Source organism: Siniperca chuatsi, linkage group LG6, assembly GCF_020085105.1.
Source record: "Siniperca chuatsi isolate FFG_IHB_CAS linkage group LG6, ASM2008510v1, whole genome shotgun sequence".
Taxonomy (NCBI): Eukaryota; Metazoa; Chordata; class Actinopteri; order Centrarchiformes; family Sinipercidae; genus Siniperca; species Siniperca chuatsi.
Genome location: NC_058047.1, coordinates 1828317 through 1851618, shown reverse-complemented (window position 1 = coordinate 1851618; position 23302 = coordinate 1828317). Strand labels below are relative to the sequence as shown.

Sequence of the window (23302 nt, the reverse complement as noted above, 5' to 3'; positions counted from 1 at the left end):
CATGTAATGCGACCGGAGAAACGATGTCTAGGACCTATATTTGCTACAATACCACTACCTTTATCAGCACAGTAATCATCCCTATGAACTCCTTTCAGTTGGGCGGTTATGTAGGAAGCGAGTGGTATGATTGGACATTCTATTTAAACTCAGTGGGTTTTAAACAAACAGGTATAGACTGGGGATGGGTTTTCGCCACCACTGATAAAACCTGGAGGTCCGATTCCTATGGCTGGCGACCATGGGCACAATATTGGTCACGTGTGTTAACTCTAGAAAAGATAAAACTTGGAAACTCACCCTCCTTAGTTTTAAGATTTAATACCACAGTCAATCCATTATTGGAAAAACCCCCGTCGATGCCTAACTATCCAAATCCACCTTGTTACATTTTAGCTCTGTGTGCCTATTGGCCAAGTCATACAGACCCATGCACTTATGTGGCACTGTGCCCTAACATTACAGAAACACCCACTGCCGCAACAGACTCAGATTTGCAACCTGTGCCAGGACTGACGTTGGGGCCTAGGTCCACAACTAAAGTAAAGATAAAGATCCTCAATAAAAGACCTGACACTGACGAGTGGTTTCAGGTAACCACTGGAGTCTCAGGGAAAAACAATAATTGGCTGTTAATGGTAGAACAGGCAGCAAATGCAACTAAAGCCGACTGTGTTGTGTGTATGGGCCCCCGCCCCTTACTACAAATAGTTCCTGCACCTATTCCAGCTGAATGCCTGTTGACTGTCATGAGTAAGACATTTCCAGGACCAAATTGCAGTTATTGGGACGGTATCTTTCCAGTAACAAAAGGCGTAAGAATCAAACCTCTATTCTCTAAAGCACCAGGAAACTTCTCATGTATTAACCTGACCGGTAGGGGACCGCGTTTAGGTAGCCTTGCAGAGATAGCATGTCCAGTTACATTTCCTGTTTTTACACCCTTCACCCCAGTGTCTCGGGCTGACATATGGTGGTGGTGTGGGGATGAGTGATTATTTGACAAATTGCCTAAAGGTAATACAGGATTGTGGGCATTGGTAACCCTATTGCTACCAGTAAACCCATATCAGCTGACGCTCTGTATACACAAATAACCAGTACAATGTCCAGTGAGTGGAGACAGAAACGCTCCTCCTGGCGCTCTGAAACTGATCCTACATATATAGACGCTATAGGAGTTCCTCGCGCCGTACCAGACGAGTACAAGATAGCAGATCAGGTGGCTGCAGGGTTTGAGTCCCTGTTCTGTTGGTGGTGCACGATTAACAAAAACGTAGACCGAATCAATTACATCCATTATAACGTACAGAAATTGGGCAATTGGACACAGAGTGGGTTTGAGGCTGTTCATGGACAGCTTTTCTCTACGTCACTGATGGCATTCCAGAACCGCATAGCTCTTGATATGTTGCTTGCAGAGAAAGGAGGTGTGTGTGCTATGTTCAGAGAGCAATGCTGCACCTTCATTCCTAACAACACTGCAGCGGATGGCAGTCTCACCAAGGCCATAGAAGGGTTGAAAACTCTGAATGGTAAGATGAAAGATCAATCTGGTGTAGACGCCACTATGTGGGATTCTTGGTTGGATGCTTTTGGGAAATACCGAACCCTGGTGTCCTCAATTCTAATATCTCTAGCAGTCTTTGCTGCAATATTGACCTTATGTGGATGTTGTTGTATTCCGTGCCTGCGTTCTTTGTCTACTCGTCTCATCACCACAGCAATTGCACCTATGGAGGACCGCTTAACTCAGATGTATCCACTTCTGCAACAAAATCAAGATGACGATGAAGACACAGATGACGAATCAGAATATTGGCCTGATTTGTTCCCTGATCCAGGTGACTATGAGTCGCCCCTGTAAGTAATCTAACACACACTCTGAGTGTAAACATTTTGCCAGACTCATAAAAATGATCTTGCAGTCGAAAATCTAGCGAAGAGACTGATTGAGTGATATGAGAATTTGAGAACAAAATGTGATAAACAGGAGGGAATGTTAGAATAAAAATGTACATAAGTTATCCCATTTATGTTTTGTTCTTAGTAGCCTTTAAAGTACACAGCAATGCTGTGTGTATATATGTGTTATTAAACTTGTGTCTGTGAGATTAACAGGAACGCACCCTGCCATACCGACAGGGCAGGCTGACACCGCACCAGATGGTCTCATGAGTTGTGGCTGCCATCAAGGCCGCTCTCACGAGATAGACCTAACAACATCACTTTGTTTCTTTTCTTATTGTAGCAGTATATACTTCCCCACCCTTTAGAAAACTATGTAACAGGGAATCTCCTAAACTGAATAAAAAAGAGGAGGCTGCATGGATGCACTTCAGAGTGAGTAGGAGATGTAACTGAATGCATCTATGCTTACTCTCCTCGAGTAAAACTTAAGTTAATGCCTTTGTCTTTCTTTCCTTGTATATGATTTAAATGTTCTAGGTATCTTGAACCTGACAGATGGGTTCCGGTGTTGGGGATTCTTCGGGGGCATGGATTCTTGAGAGAGAGTCTGCTTTTATGGTCTTTTCTCCGGGTCTATAGGAGATGGTGAAGAGGAAACGGGTGAAGAAGAGGGCCCAGCGGGCTTGGTGCAGGTTAAACCTTTTGGCGGAACGGAGGTTCTTATGGTCGGTGATGATGGAGAACGAGTGATTAGCTCCCTCCAGCCAATGCCTCCACTCTTCCAGTGCCAACTTGATCGCCAGCAGCTCCCGGTTGCCGATGTCGTAATTCCGCTCCGCCGGGGACAGCTTCTTGGAGAAGAAGGCGCAAGGATGGAGTTGAGGAGGCTCTCCGTGGCATTGGGATAGCACTGCTCCCGCACCGGTGGTGGCGGCGTCCACTTCAACAATAAAAGGGAGATCCGGATTTGGATGGGTGAGAACGGGAGCAGTGCAGAAGGCTTTCTTTAGCTCTTCGAATGCGGCTCGAGCTTCAGGGTTCCAGGACAGTGACTTGGGCTTACGACGGAGCAGGGAGGTGAGAGGAGAAGACATGAAACTGAAATTCTTAATGAATCTGCGGTAGAAGTTTGCAAACCCAAGGAAACGTAGGAGCTCCTTAACTGTTTGAGGAAGAGGCCAGTTTTGGATGGCGTGGATGTTCCCCTGGTCCATTTGGATGCCCTCTGCGCTGACGATGTACCCGAGGAACTGGACCGTGGGGCGATGGAACTCGCACTTCTCAAGCTTCAGATAGAGCTGATGTTTCCTGAGCTGTTGGAGGACCTGCGTGACGTGGTGGCGATGTTCAGCCAAGTTCCGGAAGTAGATGAGATTGTCATCGATGTAGACGATCACAAAGCGGTGGAGATACTCCCCGAACACCTCGTTCATGAAGCCCTGGAAGACAGCTGGAGTGTTGGACAGTCCGTACGGCATCACCAGGTATTCGTAGTGGCCCGAAGGGGTGATGAATGCTGTCTTCCATTCGTCCCCCTCCCAGATTCGAACGAGGTTGTAGGCACTCCGCAGATCCAGCTTGGTGAAAATGCGAGCCCCACGGAGTTCCTCGAGGGCAGCAGGGACCAGAGGAAGAGGATAGGGGAGCTTGACAGTTGGCTGTCGAGGGTCCGGAAGTCGATGCAGGTCCGGAAGCCTCCGTCCTTCTTACCTACAAAGAAGAAGCTTGACGCCGCGGCAGGGCAGGGTAACTGGGAATGGTACTCACCGCAGGACGTGGAGGACGGGTTGGGCATGCTCTGATCTGGTGCCCAAGAGCCCCACAATACAAGCACCGGCCCTGGGTCAGACGACGTGCACGTTCTTGGGGAGAGAGCCGGTGGGTGTCGAGTTGCATGGGCTCTGGTACTGGAGGACAGGCTTCGGGTGAGAGCGGTGAATTAGCTGTTTGCTCTGGTTGACATGCGGTCAGTAACTGAGCGATTTTCGCGGTTTTCTGCATGAAAGTTTCGAATCCAATGCTGTTATCGTAGATTACCATCTTTCAGCAGAGTTGGGAGTTTAGACCTTGGCGATAAGCAGTTATGGCCGCTAGCATGCAGAACTGCAGGGTGTAGTCACTTGCCGAAGAACTGCCGTGCCGCAGGTAGAAGAGCTGATCGGAGACGGCCAGATCCCCGGTGGCGAGACCGAACACTTCCTGGAAGTGAGACGAGAAGTTAGAAAAAGAGTTGATCAGAGGGGATTGTGAGCTCCAAAGGGTTTGAGCCCAGAGCAACGCTCTTCAGGAGAGGAGGGAAATGAGAAAGGCCACTTTAGCTCGTTCGGTGGTGAATCTTTGCGAGTGCATCTCGACGTACAGGAAACCACTACATGCTACTGCCTCACCCGAATAACTGGGGGGAAGAGCCATGGGACTGGCAGAGGAAGATTGTTGATGGGGATCCAGAGACAGAGCCGCTCGAAGGGCGCTGACCAACCCTTCGTAGGGATTTTCCACAGCGGGAGCGGAGCGCTCCATCTCCAGATGGGTTGAGGTCTGGTCTTCTGTCAGCAGGCAGACACAGATCACGGAGGTAAGTGCAGTGACGAGGGAGTTTTTTGCAACAATATGCTAAACACAGGTAGAGCAAAAACAGTAGACAATGTGGGCAGGAGCTAGGAATGTCTATAGAGTCTTATCTGTTGGAGTAGTCCGTTCTGTACACTGGAGGAGACGGGGAGCAGGAGAACCAGGAGACGAAGACAGACACACAGGCTGAGGGGAGTCCAAAGTACGCGGGAAATCTTCAGTAGTGAAGTCAGTCAGGTCGAACCGCATGGTAGGTTTGAGACCAGACAGTGAGTGAACCAGGGGAGTGTGGCTTTATAGTGCATCGTGAGTCCGGCAAAACTGGAGTCTAAACTGGAGGCCCTGTAGTGCCACTTCTCCTGGGATCTGGACCCTGGCGAGGGGGGAAAAAGCTCGCTGGGTCACATTTACAACCTGAAGGGGTTCATTCAATACAAGCTGGGGTTCACCGAAGATGCCCAGAGTTTGTTCAGCAGGGCTGCAGAGGCCTTCCGCCAGATGAGAAACACAGATGAGGGCCCCTGGTTAGTGGTGAACTACGGGAACCTGGCTTGGCTGCACCACCACCTGGGAGAACAAGCAGAGAGTCAGGCTTACCTGTTGAAGGTCGACGCCCTGATGAATAAATACCCATCTCCATCCCAGGACGAGCTCCATCCGGAGATCCACGCGGAAAATGCCTGGACCCTGATGAAGTTCAGCGCAGACAAAAAGCTGCTGGCTACAGATTACTTCGAGAGAGCCATCAGGATGCAACCAGACAGGGTGGAGTGGCGTACCAGCCATGTCATAGGGTTAGTGAATGCTTCTAAACACAGCAAGACAGGGCTGGGCCCTCTGAGATGCCCTTCCAGTGGCGGAAACACCTATATGGCACTGCATCCTTGTGTTTATTCGCCCCTGCCCCTACACCTGCCCCTGCTCCTGCCCCTGCCTCTACACCTGCACCTACACCTACACCTGCACCTACACCTGCACCTGCCCCTACACCTACACCTGCCCCTGCCCCTGCACCTACACCTACACCTGCCCCTGCCCCTGCATCTACAACTGTCCCTGCACCTGCACCTGCACCTGTCCCTTCCCCTACGCCTCAGACAGCCTGAGTATACCACTGGGGCATGGAATGAGTTGAGATGACCCGATATAAGTACTGTGGCTGATTGGAAAATGAGAAGCAGGTGAATGAATGGGCGGGGAAGGTCAGGTGAGGTAAATGGCAGGAAACGGGTTACTGCAGGGCTGGAGTGAGTGGCTCGATCTGGAATGACAGAGAGCGTTGGTACGTGGCAAGGTGAACCGGTAATAACATGAAGAATGTTATGAGTTGGCTGGAGGTGTGACAGATATGTGGCTGTAGGTTTCCATTCATGGGAAACGAAAGTCAAGGCGCCTTAAAACTGAACAAAAGGAGGATTTTCATTGCTTTCATAAGGAGTTATTTTCAATTTTGATGTTTTTATTTTATTCCAAGTAAAATGTAAACAATGAGACCGATTAACAATTGATGTATCCACTGCAATGTGTGAAACTTCATTGTGAGTACTGAGGAAAGTTTTCCTGTCAGACTCATCTGGTCCTGAGGATGCTGCAGCAAAACGTCACACGCTGTTATGAGGGCTTTATGAAAGTCTTTTGCACAAAAGTGTAATGAAGTCTGACTGTGGTTTTGTTGGCTAAATTACACACATTATTCTCCATCAGTGCTGCTCAGAGTCCGACAACACTGGAGTCCAGACTGGAGGCCCTGCAGTGCCACTTCACCTGGGATCTGGACCCTGGCAGGTCCAAACTTTTATGACTCAGGGACGAGCTGTAGGACATCGCCCCCGAGGAGGGAAACAGCTAGCTGGGTCACATTTACATTCAGTACAAGCTGGGGTTCACCGAAGACGCCCAGAGTTTGTTCAGCAGGGCTGCAGAGGCCTTCCGTCAGATGAGAAACACAGATGAGGGCCCCTGGTTAGTGGTGAACTACGGGAACCTGGCTTGGCTGCACCACCACCTGGGAGAACAAGCAGAGAGTCAGGCTTACCTGTCGAAGGTCGACGCCCTGATGAATAAATACCCATCTCCATCCCAGGACGAGCTCCATCCGGAGATCTACGCGGAAAAAGCCTGGACCCTGATGAAGTTCAGCGCAGACAAACAGCTGCTGGCTGCAGATTACTTCGAGAGAGCCATCAGGATGCAGCCAGACAGGGTGGAGTGGCGTACCAGCCATGTCATAGGGTTAGTGAATGCTTCTCAACACAGCAAGACAGGGCTGGGCCCTCTGAGATGCCCTTCCAGTGGAGAAAACGAATAAATGGCACTGCATCCTTGTGTTTATTCGCCCCTGCCCCTGCACCTACACCTACACTTGCCCCTGCCCCTGCCCCTACACCTGCCCCTGCCCCTGCACCTACACTTACACCTGCCCCTGCTCCTGACCCTGCACCTGCACCTACACCTGCCCCTGCGCTTGCACCTACACCTGCACCTGCCCCTGCCCCTCAGACAGCCAGAGTATACCATTGGAGCATGGAATGAGTTGAGATGACCCAGGATAAGTACTGTGGCTGATTGGAAAATGAGAAGCAGGTGAATGAATGGGTGGGGAAGGTCAGGTGAGGTAAATGGCAGTAAACGGGTTACTGCAGGGCTGGAGGGAGTGGCTCGATCTGGAATGACTGAGAGAGTTGGTACGTGGCAAGGTGAACCGGAAATAACATGAAGAATGTTATGAGCTGGCTGGAGGTGTAACAGATATGTGGCTGTAGGTTTCCATTCATGGGAAACGAAAGTCAAGGCGCCTTAAGACTGAACAAAAGGAGGATTTTCAATTTTGATTTTTTTATTTTATTCCAAGTAAAATGTAAACAATGAGACTGATTAACAATTGATGTATCCACTGCGATGTGTGAAACTTCTTTGTGAGTACTGAGGAAAGTTTTCCCGTCAGACTCATCTGGTCCTGAGGATGCTGCAGCAAAACGTCACATGCTGCTGTCAAGATGTGATTTACTGTGTTGTGAGGGCTTTATGAAAGTCTTTTGCACAAAAGTGTAATGAAGTCTGACTGTAATGCTGTGGTTTTGTTGGCTAAATTACAAAAGCATTGCACACGTAAATATTAGGCTTTATATGCAAATGTCCCACATCTGAAATTTGTTTTGGTTTCATTATGAACATTTCATGTTACACCTGCTCAACGACATCACATCATTTAAAGCGAAGTAGAAGTTGGACATCACTGACATTTTGCCAGCGAACCCGAAGCAGCATCAAGAGCAGAAATCAGCCAAACGGACGCATAGTCAGAGAACCGCTGAGTCGAGGAAACAGCTGAATGATGAGGTGAGAAGCTGTTTTTGCATTTTATATAAGTGTATGAGTAAATAATGAGTATCATTATGATGTATTGAATGTCTTATTATTGAGTCCCAGAGCCCAAAATATGAACATTATGGATGCTACAAGTCAATGACGATGTTTTCAATGACTGCTCAGAGTGCTCCATTATTTCCCTTTGCTCTTTTCTCTCCCTTCTTTCTTTATTCTTTACTTACTTTGCTCTCTTCTATGTTACTTGTTCTTTTTTCTTTCTTCCCTTACAGCAAGGGTTATAGGGATTTTAACATTTGTATTTTCTTTCTACTTTTTAACAATCATTAGTGATTGATTGTTTTCTGAAAGTTGTGTCCCACACTGCCAGGAATATAATTCTGCTGGAGAAACTGGAGAAATGCTAAATCCTTCTATTTTGTTTTCATTTAATGAATTAATCATTTAGTTAATTTTTAATTCACTTTATTTTTTACTCAAAAAGAGAGAATCAGCCATATAACCCTGTAATGTGTTTCCTCAGTAGAAGTTGAGGCTTAACTTTCAGCCATCTATCTTCTGTTCTTTTCTCATTAGTCCTTTCTTTTCTCCTTCCTCTTCTCTTACGTCTTTCCTCATCCATTTTTTCCATTAGTATCTCCTCATTTCCTCCCCTACATGTAACCGTGGTGTTTACTATATTCCTGCTGTGTTTATTATTTTCCTTAGCACTGTATTTTAGGTTTGTATGAGAACATTATACACTCTGTATGAAATTTGCTTTGCTGTAAGCTTTGGAGTGGTGACATATAAACCTCTCTGATTGGTAATGTAATAGTTACTTTGATGTATAACCTGAATATTATCGCCAGATTCAACTGATTGTATTCTTAGAAAGTATGTTAAGCTGTGTCTCAGTTGTACACAATACTAATACTATTAAATATACATGATGTACACTAAAAAGTCTTCTTTAAGTTTTTTGTGTTGGTGGTTACAGTACACAGGGCACTGGTGGACGTCAGTCAAACTAAGACTTTTGAAAGCCACTGCCGACATTTAATTTGGAAACTTTAAAGGAAGGAAAACATATGTTTAATCATCCAAAAAGTGTCTGAGATTTTAGAATGATTTCGTAATAAGTTTCTTGGAAATAACTGTTTTATTTGGTACTAATTTTAGGGGGAAATAGTCATTTTCTTCACAGAAAAGCTGAATTTAAACCCAAGTTAAGATTCCTTTATTATTGAAAACTTTATTGGCGCCATATACGTATGGCCACATAGTGTAGCATGAAAACCTGATCAATAATGGCCATAATAATAAAACGGGGAGTATTATTAGATGTTTTATGAGTCTGTGGTGGCCAGTGCTATCCTGTATGCTGTTGCATGCTGGGGCAGCAGACTGAGGGTAGCGGACACTAAAAGACTCAACAAACTGATCTGTAAGGCCGGTGGCATTGTGGGGGTGGAGCTGGACTCTCTGGCGGTGGTGTCAGAGAGGAAGATGCTGGCCAAACTACACGCCATCTTGGACAGCGTCTCCCACCCACTCCATGACTTGCTGGTCAAACAAAGGAGCGCCTTCAGCGGAAGACTCATCCCCCCAAAAAGCACCACAGAGCACCACAGGAAGTCATTCCTGCCTGTGGCCATCAGACTCTTTAACTCCTCCCTCTAACTGTTAGTCTGTATGACCCTAAGTCATTAAACTGGACATTGATCATTACATCTATGCAATACTTGACATAATTGCGCAATATCCTGTGTTAATACTCCTGGGAAATATACTTAAATTCCCTATTTATTGATATTGATATTTATTCATACCTCTATTACTGCTGTGCAATATCCTCCGTCTCATTATAAATGAGCTACACTTAACTTGGCAGTTCATGCACTAGTACTTTATACCATATTATTATCATCAGCCGGTAAACCCACTTTGTACTTCACACTTATTTTATTTTATACTTATACCCACTTGGAACTTAATTTATTTTCTAACCTGTATTATAGTGTATTATATTTCTTTGCTTAGTACTTCTATTCCTGTGTGCACTGACGTGATAGCAAGCCGCCGTAGCAAAAGAGTTTCCTGTCGGGGATCAATAAAGTATTTCTGATTCCGATCTGATTCTGATTCTGATTAGATGTTTCTATCTCAGAGGGTTTGAACCACAGAATGTGTCTGAAAGGCTACAGATGGAGCGAGTGTCTGTACATACACACTGCACCTAAACCTGAGGGCTTTACATCAGCAGTAGAATAAAAAGCAGAAGAAATTACTTGCCAAAAAGAAATTCCAATTTCATACAAGATTTAGAGAAAAGATGTCTGACAGTTTGCAGGTAAAAAGGAAAAGATATACAATTGACAATGATGTGTCAACTACTGTTTCCAAGGTGAAGAATTTTTTTTTTTTTACTTTCAACTTTTAAGTCAACATGGATGAGCATAAAACACATACAGCTATATAAGAATATCTCCAAGGCAACAGGTGAGCAGGGGAACATGATCAAATATGAGCTTTTGTGTCGAAGAGAAATGTAATCAGAGAGTAACCTGGTTCCACCTGTAGGTGGAAGCAGAGCGTCACAATGCAGGTGTCTCCAGGTAACCGCTGTCCCAGCTCTTCATACCTGTAACACTCTGCAGACAGCCGCAGACTGCTAGATATAGCTTCAAGAGAAGTTGGGGGGGGAAACTGTTTCTAACTTTAAATCAACTTTGGAGAAAATTTTAAGGACAACAATGTTTTGTTTATTTTTAGTTTGACAGACAGATGTAACTTTTCATAATGAAAGGCATGCGGGGGACACAGAAGTATGACACAAGACAGGCAGGTAACATCAAAGTTCTGTTAACTGAAGGTAATAGAGGCATAGAGAGATACTAGAATGAATAGCTGGCAGGGCACCATAGTGGACTCTAGGGGAGATCGTCCCACCTGTGCCCCCATGTTCGAAAAATAAAAGCCAAAAAAAGTGCCCTCTGAGATGCCCTTCCAGTGGAGAAAATGCCTATATGGCACTGCATCCTTGTGCTTTTTGGCCCCTGCCTCTGCACCTGGCCCTACACCTACACCTACACCTGCACCTGCACCTGCACCTGCACCTGCCTTCAGACAGCCTGAGTATACCACAGGGGCATGGAATGAGTTGAGATGACCCGGGATAAGTACTGTGGCTGATTGGAAAATGAGAAGCAGGTGCATGAATGGGCGGGGAAGGTGTGGTTAGGGCAGGAGGGAGTGGCTCGATCTGGAATGACAGAGAGAGTTGGTACGTGCCAAGGTGAACCAGAAATAACATGAATGTTATGAGCTGGCTGGAAGTGTATCAGATATGTGGCTGTAGGTTTCCATTCATGGGAAACGAAAGTCAGTGAGACTGATTAACAATTGATGTATCCACTGCAATGTGTGAAACTTCTTTGTGAGTACTGAGGAAAGTTTTCCCGTCAGACTCATCTGGTCCTGAGGATGCTGCAGCAAAACGTCACACGCTGCTGTCAAGATGTGATTTACAATTTTGTGAGGGCTTTATGAAAGTCTTTTGCACAAAAGTGTAATGAAGTCTGATTGTAATGCTGTGGTTTTGTTGGCTAAATTACAAAAGCATTGCACGCGTAATAATTAAGCTTTATAAGCAAATGTCCCGCAACTGAAATTTGTTTCGGTTTCATTATGAACATTTCATGTTACACCTGCTCAACAACATCACATCATTTAAAGCGAAGTAGAAGTTGGACATCACTGACATTGTGCCAGCGAACCCGAAGCAAGAGCAGAAAATATAGAATTTTGATTTTGGGGTGAACTGTCCCTTTAACAATGAACATAGTAAGAGAAAATAAAAATAAAAAGCAAGACCTGTAAAAGTCAAGAATAATGAAAATAAAATTCTTCATCCATTACTTCCCTTATTCACTCTTTAATATTTCACTTTTACTTTTTTATTGCCTTACTACTGGTGCGTTAACTTTTCCTTACTTTGTTTATTCCTTATTCCCTCCCTCCCTCCCTCCACATGACATGAACTGTCGTTCTACAAACATAGCACCCTTCAGAGCGTACTGTATGAACCTACTGATGATGAGTTTTAATATTTGTTATTTTTATTCTCCATCAGTGCTGCTCAGAGTCCGACAACACTGGAGTCCAGACTGAAGGCCCTGCAGTGCCACTTCACCTGGGATCTGGACCCTGGCAGGTCCAAACTTTTACGACTCAGGGACAAGCTGGAGGACATCGCCCCCGAGGAGGGAAACAGCTGGCTGGGTCACATTTACAACCTGCAGGGGTTCATTCAGTACAAGCTGGGGTTCACCGAAGACGCCCAGAGTTTGTTCAGCAGGGCTGCAGAGGCCTTCCGCCAGATGAGAAACACAGATGAGGGCCCCTGGTTAGTGGTGAACTACGGGAACCTGGCTTGGCTGCACCACCACCTGGGAGAACAAGCAGAGAGTCAGGCTTACCTGTCGAAGGTCGACGCCCTGATGAATAAATACCCATCTCCATCCCAGGACGAGCTCCATCTGGAGATCTACGCGGAAAAAGCCTGGACCCTGATGAAGTTCAGCGCAGACAAAAAGCTGCTGGCTGCAGATTACTTCGAGAGAGCCATCAGGATGCAGCCAGGCATGGTGGAGTGGCGTACCAGCCATGTCATAGGGTTAGTGAATGCTTCTAAACACAGCAAGACAGGGCTGGGCCCTCTGAGATGCCCTTCCAGTGGCGGAAACACCTATATGGCACTGCATCCTTGTGTTTATTCGCCCCTGCCCTCTGAACCTGCCCTTGCCCCTGCCCCTACACCTGCACCTGCACCTGCACCTATATCTGCCCCTGCCCCTACACCTGCCCATGCCCATGCACCTGCACCTGCCCTTGCACATGCCCCTGCCCCTTCCCTTGCCCTTGCCCTTGCCCTTGCCCTTGCCCTTGCCCCTGCCCCTCCCCCTGCCCCTCAGACAGCCTGAGTATACCACTGGGACATGGAATGAGTTGAGATGACCCGGGATAAGTACTGTGGCTGATTGGAAAATGAGAAACAGGTGAAGGAATGGGCGGGGAAGGTCAGGTGAGGGAAACGGCAGGAAACGGGTTACTGCAGGGCTGGAGGGAGTGGCTCGATCTGGAAAGACAGAGACCGTTGGTACATGGCAAGGTGAACCGGAAATAACATGAAGAATGTTATGAGCTGGCTGGAGGTGTGACAGATATGTGGCTGTAGGTTTCCATTCACGGGAAACGAAAGTCAAGGCGCCTTAAGACTGAACAAAAGGAGGATTTTCATCGCTTTCATAAGGAGTTGTTTTCAATTTTGATGTTTTTATTTTATTCCAAGTAAAAAATAAACAATGAGACTGATTAACAATTGATGTATCCACTGCAATGTGTGAAACTTCTTTGTGAGTACTGAGGAAAGTTTTCCCGTCAGACTCATCTGGTCCTGAGGATGCTGCAGCAAAACGTCACACGCTGCTGTCGAGATGGGATTTACAATGTTGTGAGGGCTTTATGAAAGTCTTTTGCACAAAAGTGTAATGAAGTCTGACTGTAATGCTGTGGTTTTGTTGGCTAAATTACAAAAGCATTGCACGCGTAAATATTAGGCTTTATATGCAAATGTCCCGCATCAGAAATTTGTTTCGGTTTCATTATGAACATTTCATGTTACACCTGCTCAACATCATCAAATCATTTAAAGCGAAGTAGAAGTTGGACATCACTGACATTGTGCCAGCGAACCCGAAGCAGCATCAAGAGCAGAAATCAGCCAAACGGACGCATAGTCAGAGAACCGCTGAGTCGAGGAAACAGCTGAATGATGAGGTGAGGAGCTGCTTCTGCATTTTATGTAGGTGTATGAGTAAATAATGAGTAACATTATGATGTTTTGAATGTCTTATTATTGAGTCCCAGAGCCCAAAATATGAACATTATGGATCCTACAAGTCAATGACGATGTTTTCAATGACTGCTCAGAGTGCTCCATTATTTCCCTTTGCTCTGTTCTCTCCCTTCTTTCTTTATTCTTTACTTACTTTGCTCTCTTCTATGTTACTTGTTCTTTTTTCTTTCTTCCCTTACAGCCAGGGTTATAGGGATTTTAACATTTGTATTTTCTTTCTACTTTTTAACAATCATTAGTGATTGATTGTTTTCTGAAAGTTGTGTCCCACACTGCCAGGAATATAATTCTGCTGGAGAAACTGGAGAAATGCTAAATCCTTCTATTTTGTTTTCATTTGATGGATTAATCATTTAGTTCATTTTTATTTCACTTTATTTTTTACTCATAAAGAGAGAATCAGCCATAAAACCCTGTAATGTGTTTCCTCAGTAGAAGTTGAGGCTTAACTTTCAGCCATCTTTCTTCTGTTCTTTTCTCATTAGTCCTTTCTCCTTCCTCTTCTCTTACGACTTTCCTCATCCATTTTTTCCATTAGTACCTCCTCATTTCCTCCCTTTATTACTCCGTTTCATCCTTCCTGTCTTCCCTGTTCTCTTCTGTGTTTTGCTCCATTTCTTTCCTTTCCTTCCCTCCTTCCTACGTTCCTTACTTACCTCCTCCTTCCGTACCGCTTTCAGCCATCTTTTCTTATTTCTTGCCTCATCCCATTTTGTCTTTTCTTTCTTCCTTATGTCCTTCCCTACTTCTTTTCCTCCTTTTTCCTTGTTTCTTTCTTTCTTCTGTTATAGTTATACTTCTTCCTTCAGAATCATGCTTATTGCCAAGTAGGTTTTCACATACAGAGAATTTTCTTTGGTATTTTGGAGCTTAAAGGGACAGTACACCCCAGCAACACCCTCTCAAAACATGTAATGTACGATCAGTTCATTGTTGGTTTTAGTCTTTTCATGGCTAACACAAAGAAAAATACATTATATTTCGAGCTGTATCCTTTAAAGGCAGGTTTCAACAAGTACCTGTGATTTCTGGAAAAATAGTACTACAGGAAAGAGGAAAAATATGGAATTTTGATTTTGGGTTAACTGTCCCTTTAACAATAAACATAGTAAGAGAAAATTTAAATAAAAAGCAAGTCCTACAAAAGTCAAGAATCATGAAAATAAAATTCTTCATCCATTACTTCCCTTATTCACTCTTTTATATTTCACTTTTACTTTTTTATTGCCTTACTACTGGTGTGTTAACTTTTCCTTACTTTGTTTATTCCTTATTCCCTTCCTCCCTCCCTCCACATGACATGTACCGTCGTTCTCCAAACATAGCACCCTTCAGAGCGTACTGTATGAACCTGCTGATGATGAGTTTTAATATTTGTTACATTTATTCTCCATCAGTGCTGCTCAGAGTCCGACAACACTGGAGTCCAGACTGAAGGCCCTGCAGTGCCACTTCACCTGGGATCTGGACCCTAACAGGTTCAAACTTTTCCGACTCAGGGACAAGCTGGAGGACATCGCCCCCAAGGAGGGAAACAGCTGGCTGGGTCACATTCACAACCTGCAGGGGTTCATTCAGTACAAGCTGGGGTTCACCGAAGACGCCCAGAGTTTGTTCAGCAGGGCTGCAGAGGCCTTCCGCCAGATGAGAAACACAGATGAGGGCCCCTGGTTAGTGGTGAACTACGGGAACCTGGCTTGGCTGCACCACCACCTGGGAGAACAAGCAGAGAGTCAGGCTTACCTGTCGAAGGTCGACGCCCTGATGAATAAATACCCATCTCCATCCCAGGACGAGCTCCATCCGGAGATCTACACGGAAAAAGCCTGGACCCTGATGAAGTTCAGCGCAGACAAAAAGCTGCTGGCTGCAGATTACTTCGAGAGAGCCATCAGGATGCAGCCAGACATGGTGGAGTGGCGTACCAGCCATATGTTAGCATTAGCCAGTCCCTTTAATTATAGCAACAAAGAGCTGGAGGATAACATCTTGGAGAAAATGAGAATCGCCAAAGAACAGGATCCAGAGAGCTTGTACCTCGCCGTTCACTACCTTGAGCAATGTGCTAAGAAAGGAAAACTAATCGAAGATGAAGCGCGTGAGTTAGGCAGAAAGGTTTTGAGAAATCCCGTCAGCAGCTACAGCGGTATGAAAGCATTACTATGGGTTTACAGGGACTATGTATCTGTTGATGAGGCCATTGATTTGGCAGAGGAGGCTCTGGAAAACCATCCAGATGTACGTTATGTAAAGACATGTGCTGCACTCTGCTACAAATGGAAGATCATTTTTTTCAGGGAAAGTCGCCCAAAACAAAGCGTGATAGACAGAGCAATCAGTCTCCATGAGGAGGTGATTTCTCTTTACCCTCATTCTTCATTTGTGAAGAAAATAGACCTCGCAAATATATACGCAAGGTCAAATCTGGCTAAAGCTGAGGCGATATACCAGGAACTGCTAGAAAGTGACCTGGAACCTGCAGACAAACAGATGCTTTACAACAACTATGCAAAATATTTAAACCTCTATCGGCAGGATTGGTCAATAACATATCACATGAAGGCGGCTGAGATACCGCACAAATCCTTCTTTCGTGAGAACAGCATCAGAGTTCTGGAGAAGATTAAAGACAGAGGCTGGAACCGAATGTGTAGAGAAATAGAGGAGTTTCTGGCGAACCTGCAAGAGCCATAGAGTTTTTAACAGAACTGGTTCTAAATCCAGAAAGATATGTAGGTATCCCCTTACCTAAAAAAATCTTTACTTACTCATTAATTTGATTACATACACATTAGGAAAACTTGTGGAAAAGATTTGTGGAAATTATGGAAAAGATTACTTCTTAAAATAAAATAAAAATGGAAGTGAGAAACTTACAGTGAAGACCCACTGATCGCAGTGACATTAAGTCAAGTTTGGCCCAGATTTACTTCACCCTGCAAGTGAATCCTCTGAGGGTGATTTCGTTGAAACTAACTATACATTTGCACCGAGAAACTGTCAGCAGTAGTGTACTCGATCTGTATGAAACAGTCTGAATCATTCAGTAACACTGGCGTGGTCCTTTAAATAACATCCACTGTGGACATGTTCAAATGTCATTACATAATTCAGTAAATTACATTATTAGTTCAAATAGATTTTGATCAGATGTTCCTTTTCTTAACTTACATGTAACTGTGGTGTTTACTATATTCCTGCTGTGTTTATTATTTTCCTTAGCACTGTATTTTAGGTTTGTATGAGAACATTATATACTCTGTATGAAATTTGCTTTGCTGTAAGCTTTGGAGTGGTGACATATAAAACTCTCTGATTGGTAATGTAATAGTTACTTTGATGTATAACCTGAATATTATCGCCAGATTCAACTGATTGTATTCTTAGAAAGTATGTTGAGCTGTGTCTCAGTTGTACACAATACTAATACTATTAAATATACATGATGTACACTAAAAAGTCTTCTTTAAGTTTTTGTGTTGGTGGTTACAGTACACGGGGCACTGGTGGACGTCAGTCAAACTAAGACTTTTGAAAGCCACTGCCGACATTTAATTTGGAAACTTTAAAGGAAGGAAAACATTTGTTTAATCATCCAAAAAGTGTCTGAGATTTTAGAATGATTTCGTAATAGGTTTCTTGGAAATAACTGTTTCATTTGGTACTAATTATAGGGGGAAATAGTCATTTTCTTCACAGAAAAGCTGAATTTAAACCCAAGTTAAGATTCCTTTATTATTGAAAACTTTATTGGCGCCATATACGTATGGCCACATAGTGTAGCATGAAAACCTGATCAATAATGGCCATAATAATAAAATGGGGAGTATTATTAGATGTTTTATGAGTCTGTGGTGGCCAGTGGTTATCTTGTATGCTGTTGCATGCTGGGGCAGCAGGTTGAGGGTAGCGGACACTAAAAGACTCAACAAACTGATCCGTAAGGTCAGTGACATTGTGGGGGTGGAGCTGGACTCTCTGGCGGTGGTGTCAGAGAGGAGGATGCTGGCCAAACTACACACCATCTTGGACAGCGTCTCCCACCCACTCCATGACTTGCTGGTCAAACAAAGGAGCAACTTCAGCGGAAGACTCATCCCCCCAAAAAGCACCACAGAGCGCCACAGGAAGTCATTCCTGCCTGTGGCCATCAGAGTCTTTAACTCCTCCCTCTAAGTGTCAGTCTGTATGACCCTAAGTCATTAAATTGGACATTGATCATTAACATCTCTGCAATACTTGACATAATTGCACAATATCCTGTGTTAATACTCCTGGGAAATATACTTAAATTCCCTATTTATTGATATTGATATTTATTCATACCTCTATTACTGCTGCAATATCCTCCGTCTCATTATAAATAAGCTACACTTAACTTGGAAGTTCATGCACTATTACTTTATACCATAGTATTATCATCAGCCGGTAAACCCACTTTGTACTTCACACTTATTTTATTTTATACTTATACCCACTTGGAACTTAATTTATTATCTGACCTGTATTATAGTGTATTATATTTCTTTGCCCAGTACTTCTATTCCTGTGTGCACTGACGTGATAGCAAGCCGCTGTAGCAAAAGAGTTTCCTGTCGGGGATCAATAAAGTATTTCTGATTCCGATCTGATTCTGATTCTGATTAGATGTTTCTATCTCAGAGGGTTTGAACCACAGAATGTGTCTGAAAGGCTACAGATGGAGGGAGTGTCTGTACATACACACTGCACCTAAACCTGAGGGCTTTACATCAGCAGTAGAATAAAAAACAGAAGAAATTACTTGCCAAAAAGAAATTCCAATTTCATACAAGATTTAGAGAAAAGATGTCTGACAGTTTGCAGGTAAAAAGGAAAAGATATACAATTGAAAATGATGTGTCAACTACTGTTTCCAAGGTGAAGAATTATTTTTTTTTTTTACTTTCAACTTTTAAGTCAACATTGATGAGCATGAAACACATACAGCTATATAACAATATCTCCAAGGCAACAGGTGAGCAGGGGAACATGATCAAATATGAGCTTTTGTGTCGAAGAGAAATGTAATCAGACAGTAACCTGGTTCCACCTGTAGGTGGAAGCAGAGCGTCACAATGCAGGTGTCTCTACGTAACCGCTGTCCCAGCTCTTCATACCTGTAACACGCTGCAGACAGCCGCAGACTGCTAGATATAGCTTCAAGAGAAGTTGGGGGGGGAACTGTTTCTAACTTTAAATCAACTTTGGAGAAAATTTTAAGGACAAAAATGTTTTGTTTATTTTTAGTTTGACAGACAGATGTAACTTTTCATAATGAAAGGCATGCGGGGGACTCAGAAGTATGACACAAGACAGGCAGGTAACATCAAAGTTCTGTTAACTGAAGGTAATAGAGGCATAGAGAGATACTAGAATGAATAGCTGGCAGGGCACCATAGTGGACTCTAGGGGAGATCGTCCCACCTGTGCCCCCATGTTCGAAAAATAAAAGCCAAAAAAAGTGCCCTCTGAGATGCCCTTCCAGTGGAGAAAATGCCTATATGGCACTGCATCCTTGTGCTTTTTGGCCCCTGCCTCTGCACCTGGCCCTGGCCCTACACCTGCACCTGCACCTGCACCTGCACCTGCCTTCAGACAGCCTGAGTATACCACAGGGGCATGGAATGAGTTGAGATGACCCGGGATAAGTACTGTGGCTGATTGGAAAATGAGAAGCAGGTGCATGAATGGGCGGGGAAGGTGTGGTTAGGGAAATGGCAGGAAACAGGTTACTGCAGGCCAGGAGGGAGTGGCTCGATCTGGAATGACAGAGAGAGTTGGTACGTGCCAAGGTGAACCAGAAATAACATGAATGTTATGAGCTGGCTGGAAGTGTATCAGATATGTGGCTGTAGGTTTCCATTCATGGGAAACAAAAGTCAGTGAGACTGATTAACAATTGATGTATCCACTGCAATGTGTGAAACTTCTTTGTGAGTACTGAGGAAAGTTTTCCCGTCAGACTCATCTGGTCCTGAGGATGCTGCAGCAAAACGTCACACGCTGCTGTCAAGATGGGATTTACAGTGTTGTGAAGGCTTTATGAAAGTCTTTTGCACAAAAGTGTAATGAAGTCTGACTGTAATGCTGTGGTTTTGTTGGCTAAATTACAAAAGCATTGCACACGTAAATATTAGGCTTTACATGCAAATGTCCCACATCTGAAAATCGTTTCGGTTTCATTATGAACATTTCATGTTACACCTGCTCAACATCATCAAATCATTTGAAGCGAAATAGAAGTTGGACATCACTGATATTGTGCCAGCGAACCCGAAGCAGCATCAAGAGCAGAAATCAGAACTGCAGAGTCGAGGAAACAGCTGAATGATGAGGTGTGGAGCTACTTCTGCATTTTACATAAGTGTATAAGTAAATAATGAGTATCATTATGATGTATTGAATGTCTTATGATTGAGCCCCAGAGCCCAAAATATAAACATTATGGATCCTACAAGTCAATGACGATGTTTTCAATGACTGCTCCATGAGGAGGGCCCACAAAGTTACTAGAATGAATAGCTGACAGGGCACCATAGTGGACTCTGGGGGAGATCGTCCCACCTGTGCCCCCATCTTCGAAAAATAAAAGCCGCAAAAAGTGCCCTCTGAGATGCCCTTCCAGTGGAGAAAACGCCTATATGGCACTGCATACTTGTGCTTTTTCGCCCCTGCCTCTGCACCTCAGACAGTGCCCCTCAGACCTGTGCACTACAGGTAAGAGGAAAAATATATATTTTTGATTTTGGGTTGAACTGTCCCTTTAACAATAAACATAGTAAGACATAGTAAACTTAGCTCCTCCTTCCAATGCGCTTTCAGCCATCTTTTCTTATTTCTTGCCTCATCCCCTTTTGTCTTTTCTTTCTTCCTTATGTCCTTCCCTCCTTCTTTTCCTCCTTTTTCCTTGTTTCTTTCTTTCTTTCTTTCTTTCTTTCTTTCTTTCTTTCTTCTGTTATAGTTATACTTCTTTCTACAGAATCATGTTTATATCCAAGTAGGTTTTCACATACAGAGAATTTTCTTTGGTATTTTGGAGCTTAAAAGGACAGTTCACCCCAGCAACACCCTCTCAAAACATGTAATGTACAATCAGTTAATTGTTGGTTTAAGTCTTTTCATGGCTAACACAAAGAAAAATACATTATATTTCGAGCTGTATCCTTTAAAGGCAGGTTTCAACAAGTACCTGTGATTTCTGGAAAAATAGCACTAGTAACACACAGTTTTGGATGGCGTGGATCTTCCCCTGGTCCATTTGGATGCCCTCTGCGCTGACGATGTACCCGAGGAACTGGACCGTGGGGCGATGGAACTCGCACTTCTCGAGCTTCAGATAGAGCTGATGTTTCCTGAGCGTGACGTGGTGGCGATGTTCAGCCAAGTTCCGGGAGTAGATCAGAATGTCATCGATGTAGACGATCACAAAGCGGTGGAGATACTCCCTGAACACCTCGTTCATGAAGCCCTGGAAGACGGCTGGAGCGTTGGACAGTCCGTACGGCATCACCAGGTATTCGTAGTGGCCCGAAGGGGTGATGAACGCCGTCTTCCATTCGTCCCCCTCCCGGATTCGAACGAGGTTGTAGGCACTCCGCAGATCCAGCTTGGTGAAAATGCGAGCCCCACGGAGTTCCTCGAGGGCGGCAGCGACCAGAGGAAGAGGATAAGGGAGCTTGACAGTTTGGCTGTCGAGGGTCCGGTAGGCGATGCAGGGCCGCAAGCCTCCGTCCTTCTTACCCACGAAGAAGAAGCTTGACGCCGCGGGTGAGGTGTTGCCCCAGGCAGCAGGTCAATGGCACAGTCCCATGGCTGATGTGGTGGTAAGAGGGTGGCTGCCTGTTTGCTGAAGACATCCTGGAACGCCACATAGTCAGATGGGATGTCGAGATCTGGCGGTGGGTCAGGACTCTCCACTCGGGTGGAATGTACATGGACAGGGGAGTGACTGACCAGAGGTTTGGGAACGGAGGAGATACACTGTCGAAGGCAGGCTGGACTCAACCGCAGAATCTCGCTGGACTCCCATCTGACTTCCGGAGAATGTTGAGCGAGCCATGGGCGTCCCAGGATGATGTCTACGGTGGGTCCCTCCAGTACCAGGAAGGGGATTTGTTCTCTGTGCAGACAACCTACATGTAGGGTGATGGGCGGTGATTGATATTTAATTCTTCCATGTCCCAGCGGTTTTCCCTGGATGGTTTCTATTTTTAACTCTGCGTGACGTAGAAACGGTAACTCTAGGCGTCTCAATAACAACGGCGAGATGAAGTTGCCGGAGGAGCCTGGGTCAAGGAGGGCATGTACTGCAACGACAGAATGTGGGGTGAGTAGTTGGACCTCAAGAAGGATTCATTTTGAAATGGCAGGGTAACTGGGAATGGTACTCACCGCAGGACGTGGAGGACGGGTTGGGCATGCTCTGATCTGGTGCCCAGGATCCCCACAATACAAGCACCGGCCCTGGGTCAGACGACGTGCACATTCTTGGGGAGAGAGCCGCTGGGTGTCGAGTTGCATGGGCTCTGGTACTGGAGGACAGGCTTCGGGTGAGAGCGGTGAATTAGCTGTTTGCTCTGGTTGACATGCGGTCAGTAAAGTTTCGAATCCAATGCTGTTATCGTATATTACCATCTTTTGGCAGAGTTGGGAGTTTAGACCTTGGCGGTAAGCAGTTATTAGCGCAGTCTCATTCCACCTGCTAGCGGCCGCTAGCGTGTGGAACTGCAGGGTGTAGTCACTCGCCGAAGAACTGCCTTGCCACAGGTAGAAGAGCTGATCGGAGACGGCCAGGTCCCCGATGGCGAGACCGAACACTTCCTGTAAGTGGGTCAAGAAGTTAGAAAAAGAGTTGATCAGAGGGGATTGTGAGCTCCAAAGGGTTTGAGCCCAAAGCAACGCTCTTCAGGAGAGGAGGGAAATGAGAAAGGCCACTTTAGCTCGTTCGGTGGTGAATCTTTGCGAGTGCATCTCGATGTACAGGGAAACTTGAAGCAGAAAACCGCTACATCCTATCGCCTCACCCAAATAGCTGGGGGGAAGGGCCATGGGACTGGCAGAGGCAGACTGTTGGTGGGGATCCAGAGACAGAGCCGCTCAAAGGGCGCTGACCAACCCTTCGTAGGGATTTTCCGCGGCGGGAGCGGAGCGCTCCATTTCCAGATGGGTTGAGGTCTGGTCTTCTGTCAGCAGGCAGACACAGAACACGGAGGTAAGTGCAGTGACGAGGGAGTTTATTGCAACGATATGCTGAACACAGGTAAAGCAAAAACAGTAGACAATGTGGGCAGGAGCTAGAAATGTCTATAGAGTCTTATCTGTTTGAGTAGGCCGTTCTGTACACTGGAGGAGACGGGGAGCAGGAGAACCAGGAGACGAAGACACACACACAAGCTGAGGGGAGTCCAAAGTACGCGGGGAATCTTCAGTAGTGAAGTCAGTCAGGTCGAAACGCATGGTAGGTCTGAGACCAGAGTGAGTCCGACAACACTGGAGTCTAAACTGGAGGCCCTGCAGTGCCACTTCGCCTGGGATCTGGACCCTGGCAGGTCCAAACTCATACGACTCAGGGAC

General features: G+C 45.3%; 2 protein-coding genes across 3 annotated transcripts in view; both read left to right on the top strand.

The window, feature by feature from the left end:
- LOC122878210 (interferon-induced protein with tetratricopeptide repeats 1B-like) overlaps positions 1-23302 on the top strand; it is a 49075-nt gene that overhangs the window by 13549 nt on the left and 12224 nt on the right. The window contains exons 1-2 of one of the 2 annotated variants that reach the window (XM_044200729.1): positions 7732-7821; positions 11924-12432. The exons of the other annotated variant lie outside the window; for it this stretch is intronic. Of the exons in view, the coding sequence (XP_044056664.1) occupies positions 7814-7821; positions 11924-12432 (517 nt within the window). The 5' untranslated portion in view covers positions 7732-7813. Of the gene's footprint in view, positions 1-7731; positions 7822-11923; positions 12433-23302 lie in introns of those variants that run through there. 2 annotated transcript variants of the gene reach the window in all.
- Positions 13365-17167, top strand: LOC122878213 (interferon-induced protein with tetratricopeptide repeats 1B-like). The gene is made up of 2 exons (XM_044200733.1): positions 13365-13629; positions 15106-17167. Exons 1-2 carry the CDS (start codon positions 13622-13624, stop codon positions 16400-16402), a joined length of 1305 nt encoding a protein of 434 aa, XP_044056668.1. The 5' UTR covers positions 13365-13621; the 3' UTR covers positions 16403-17167.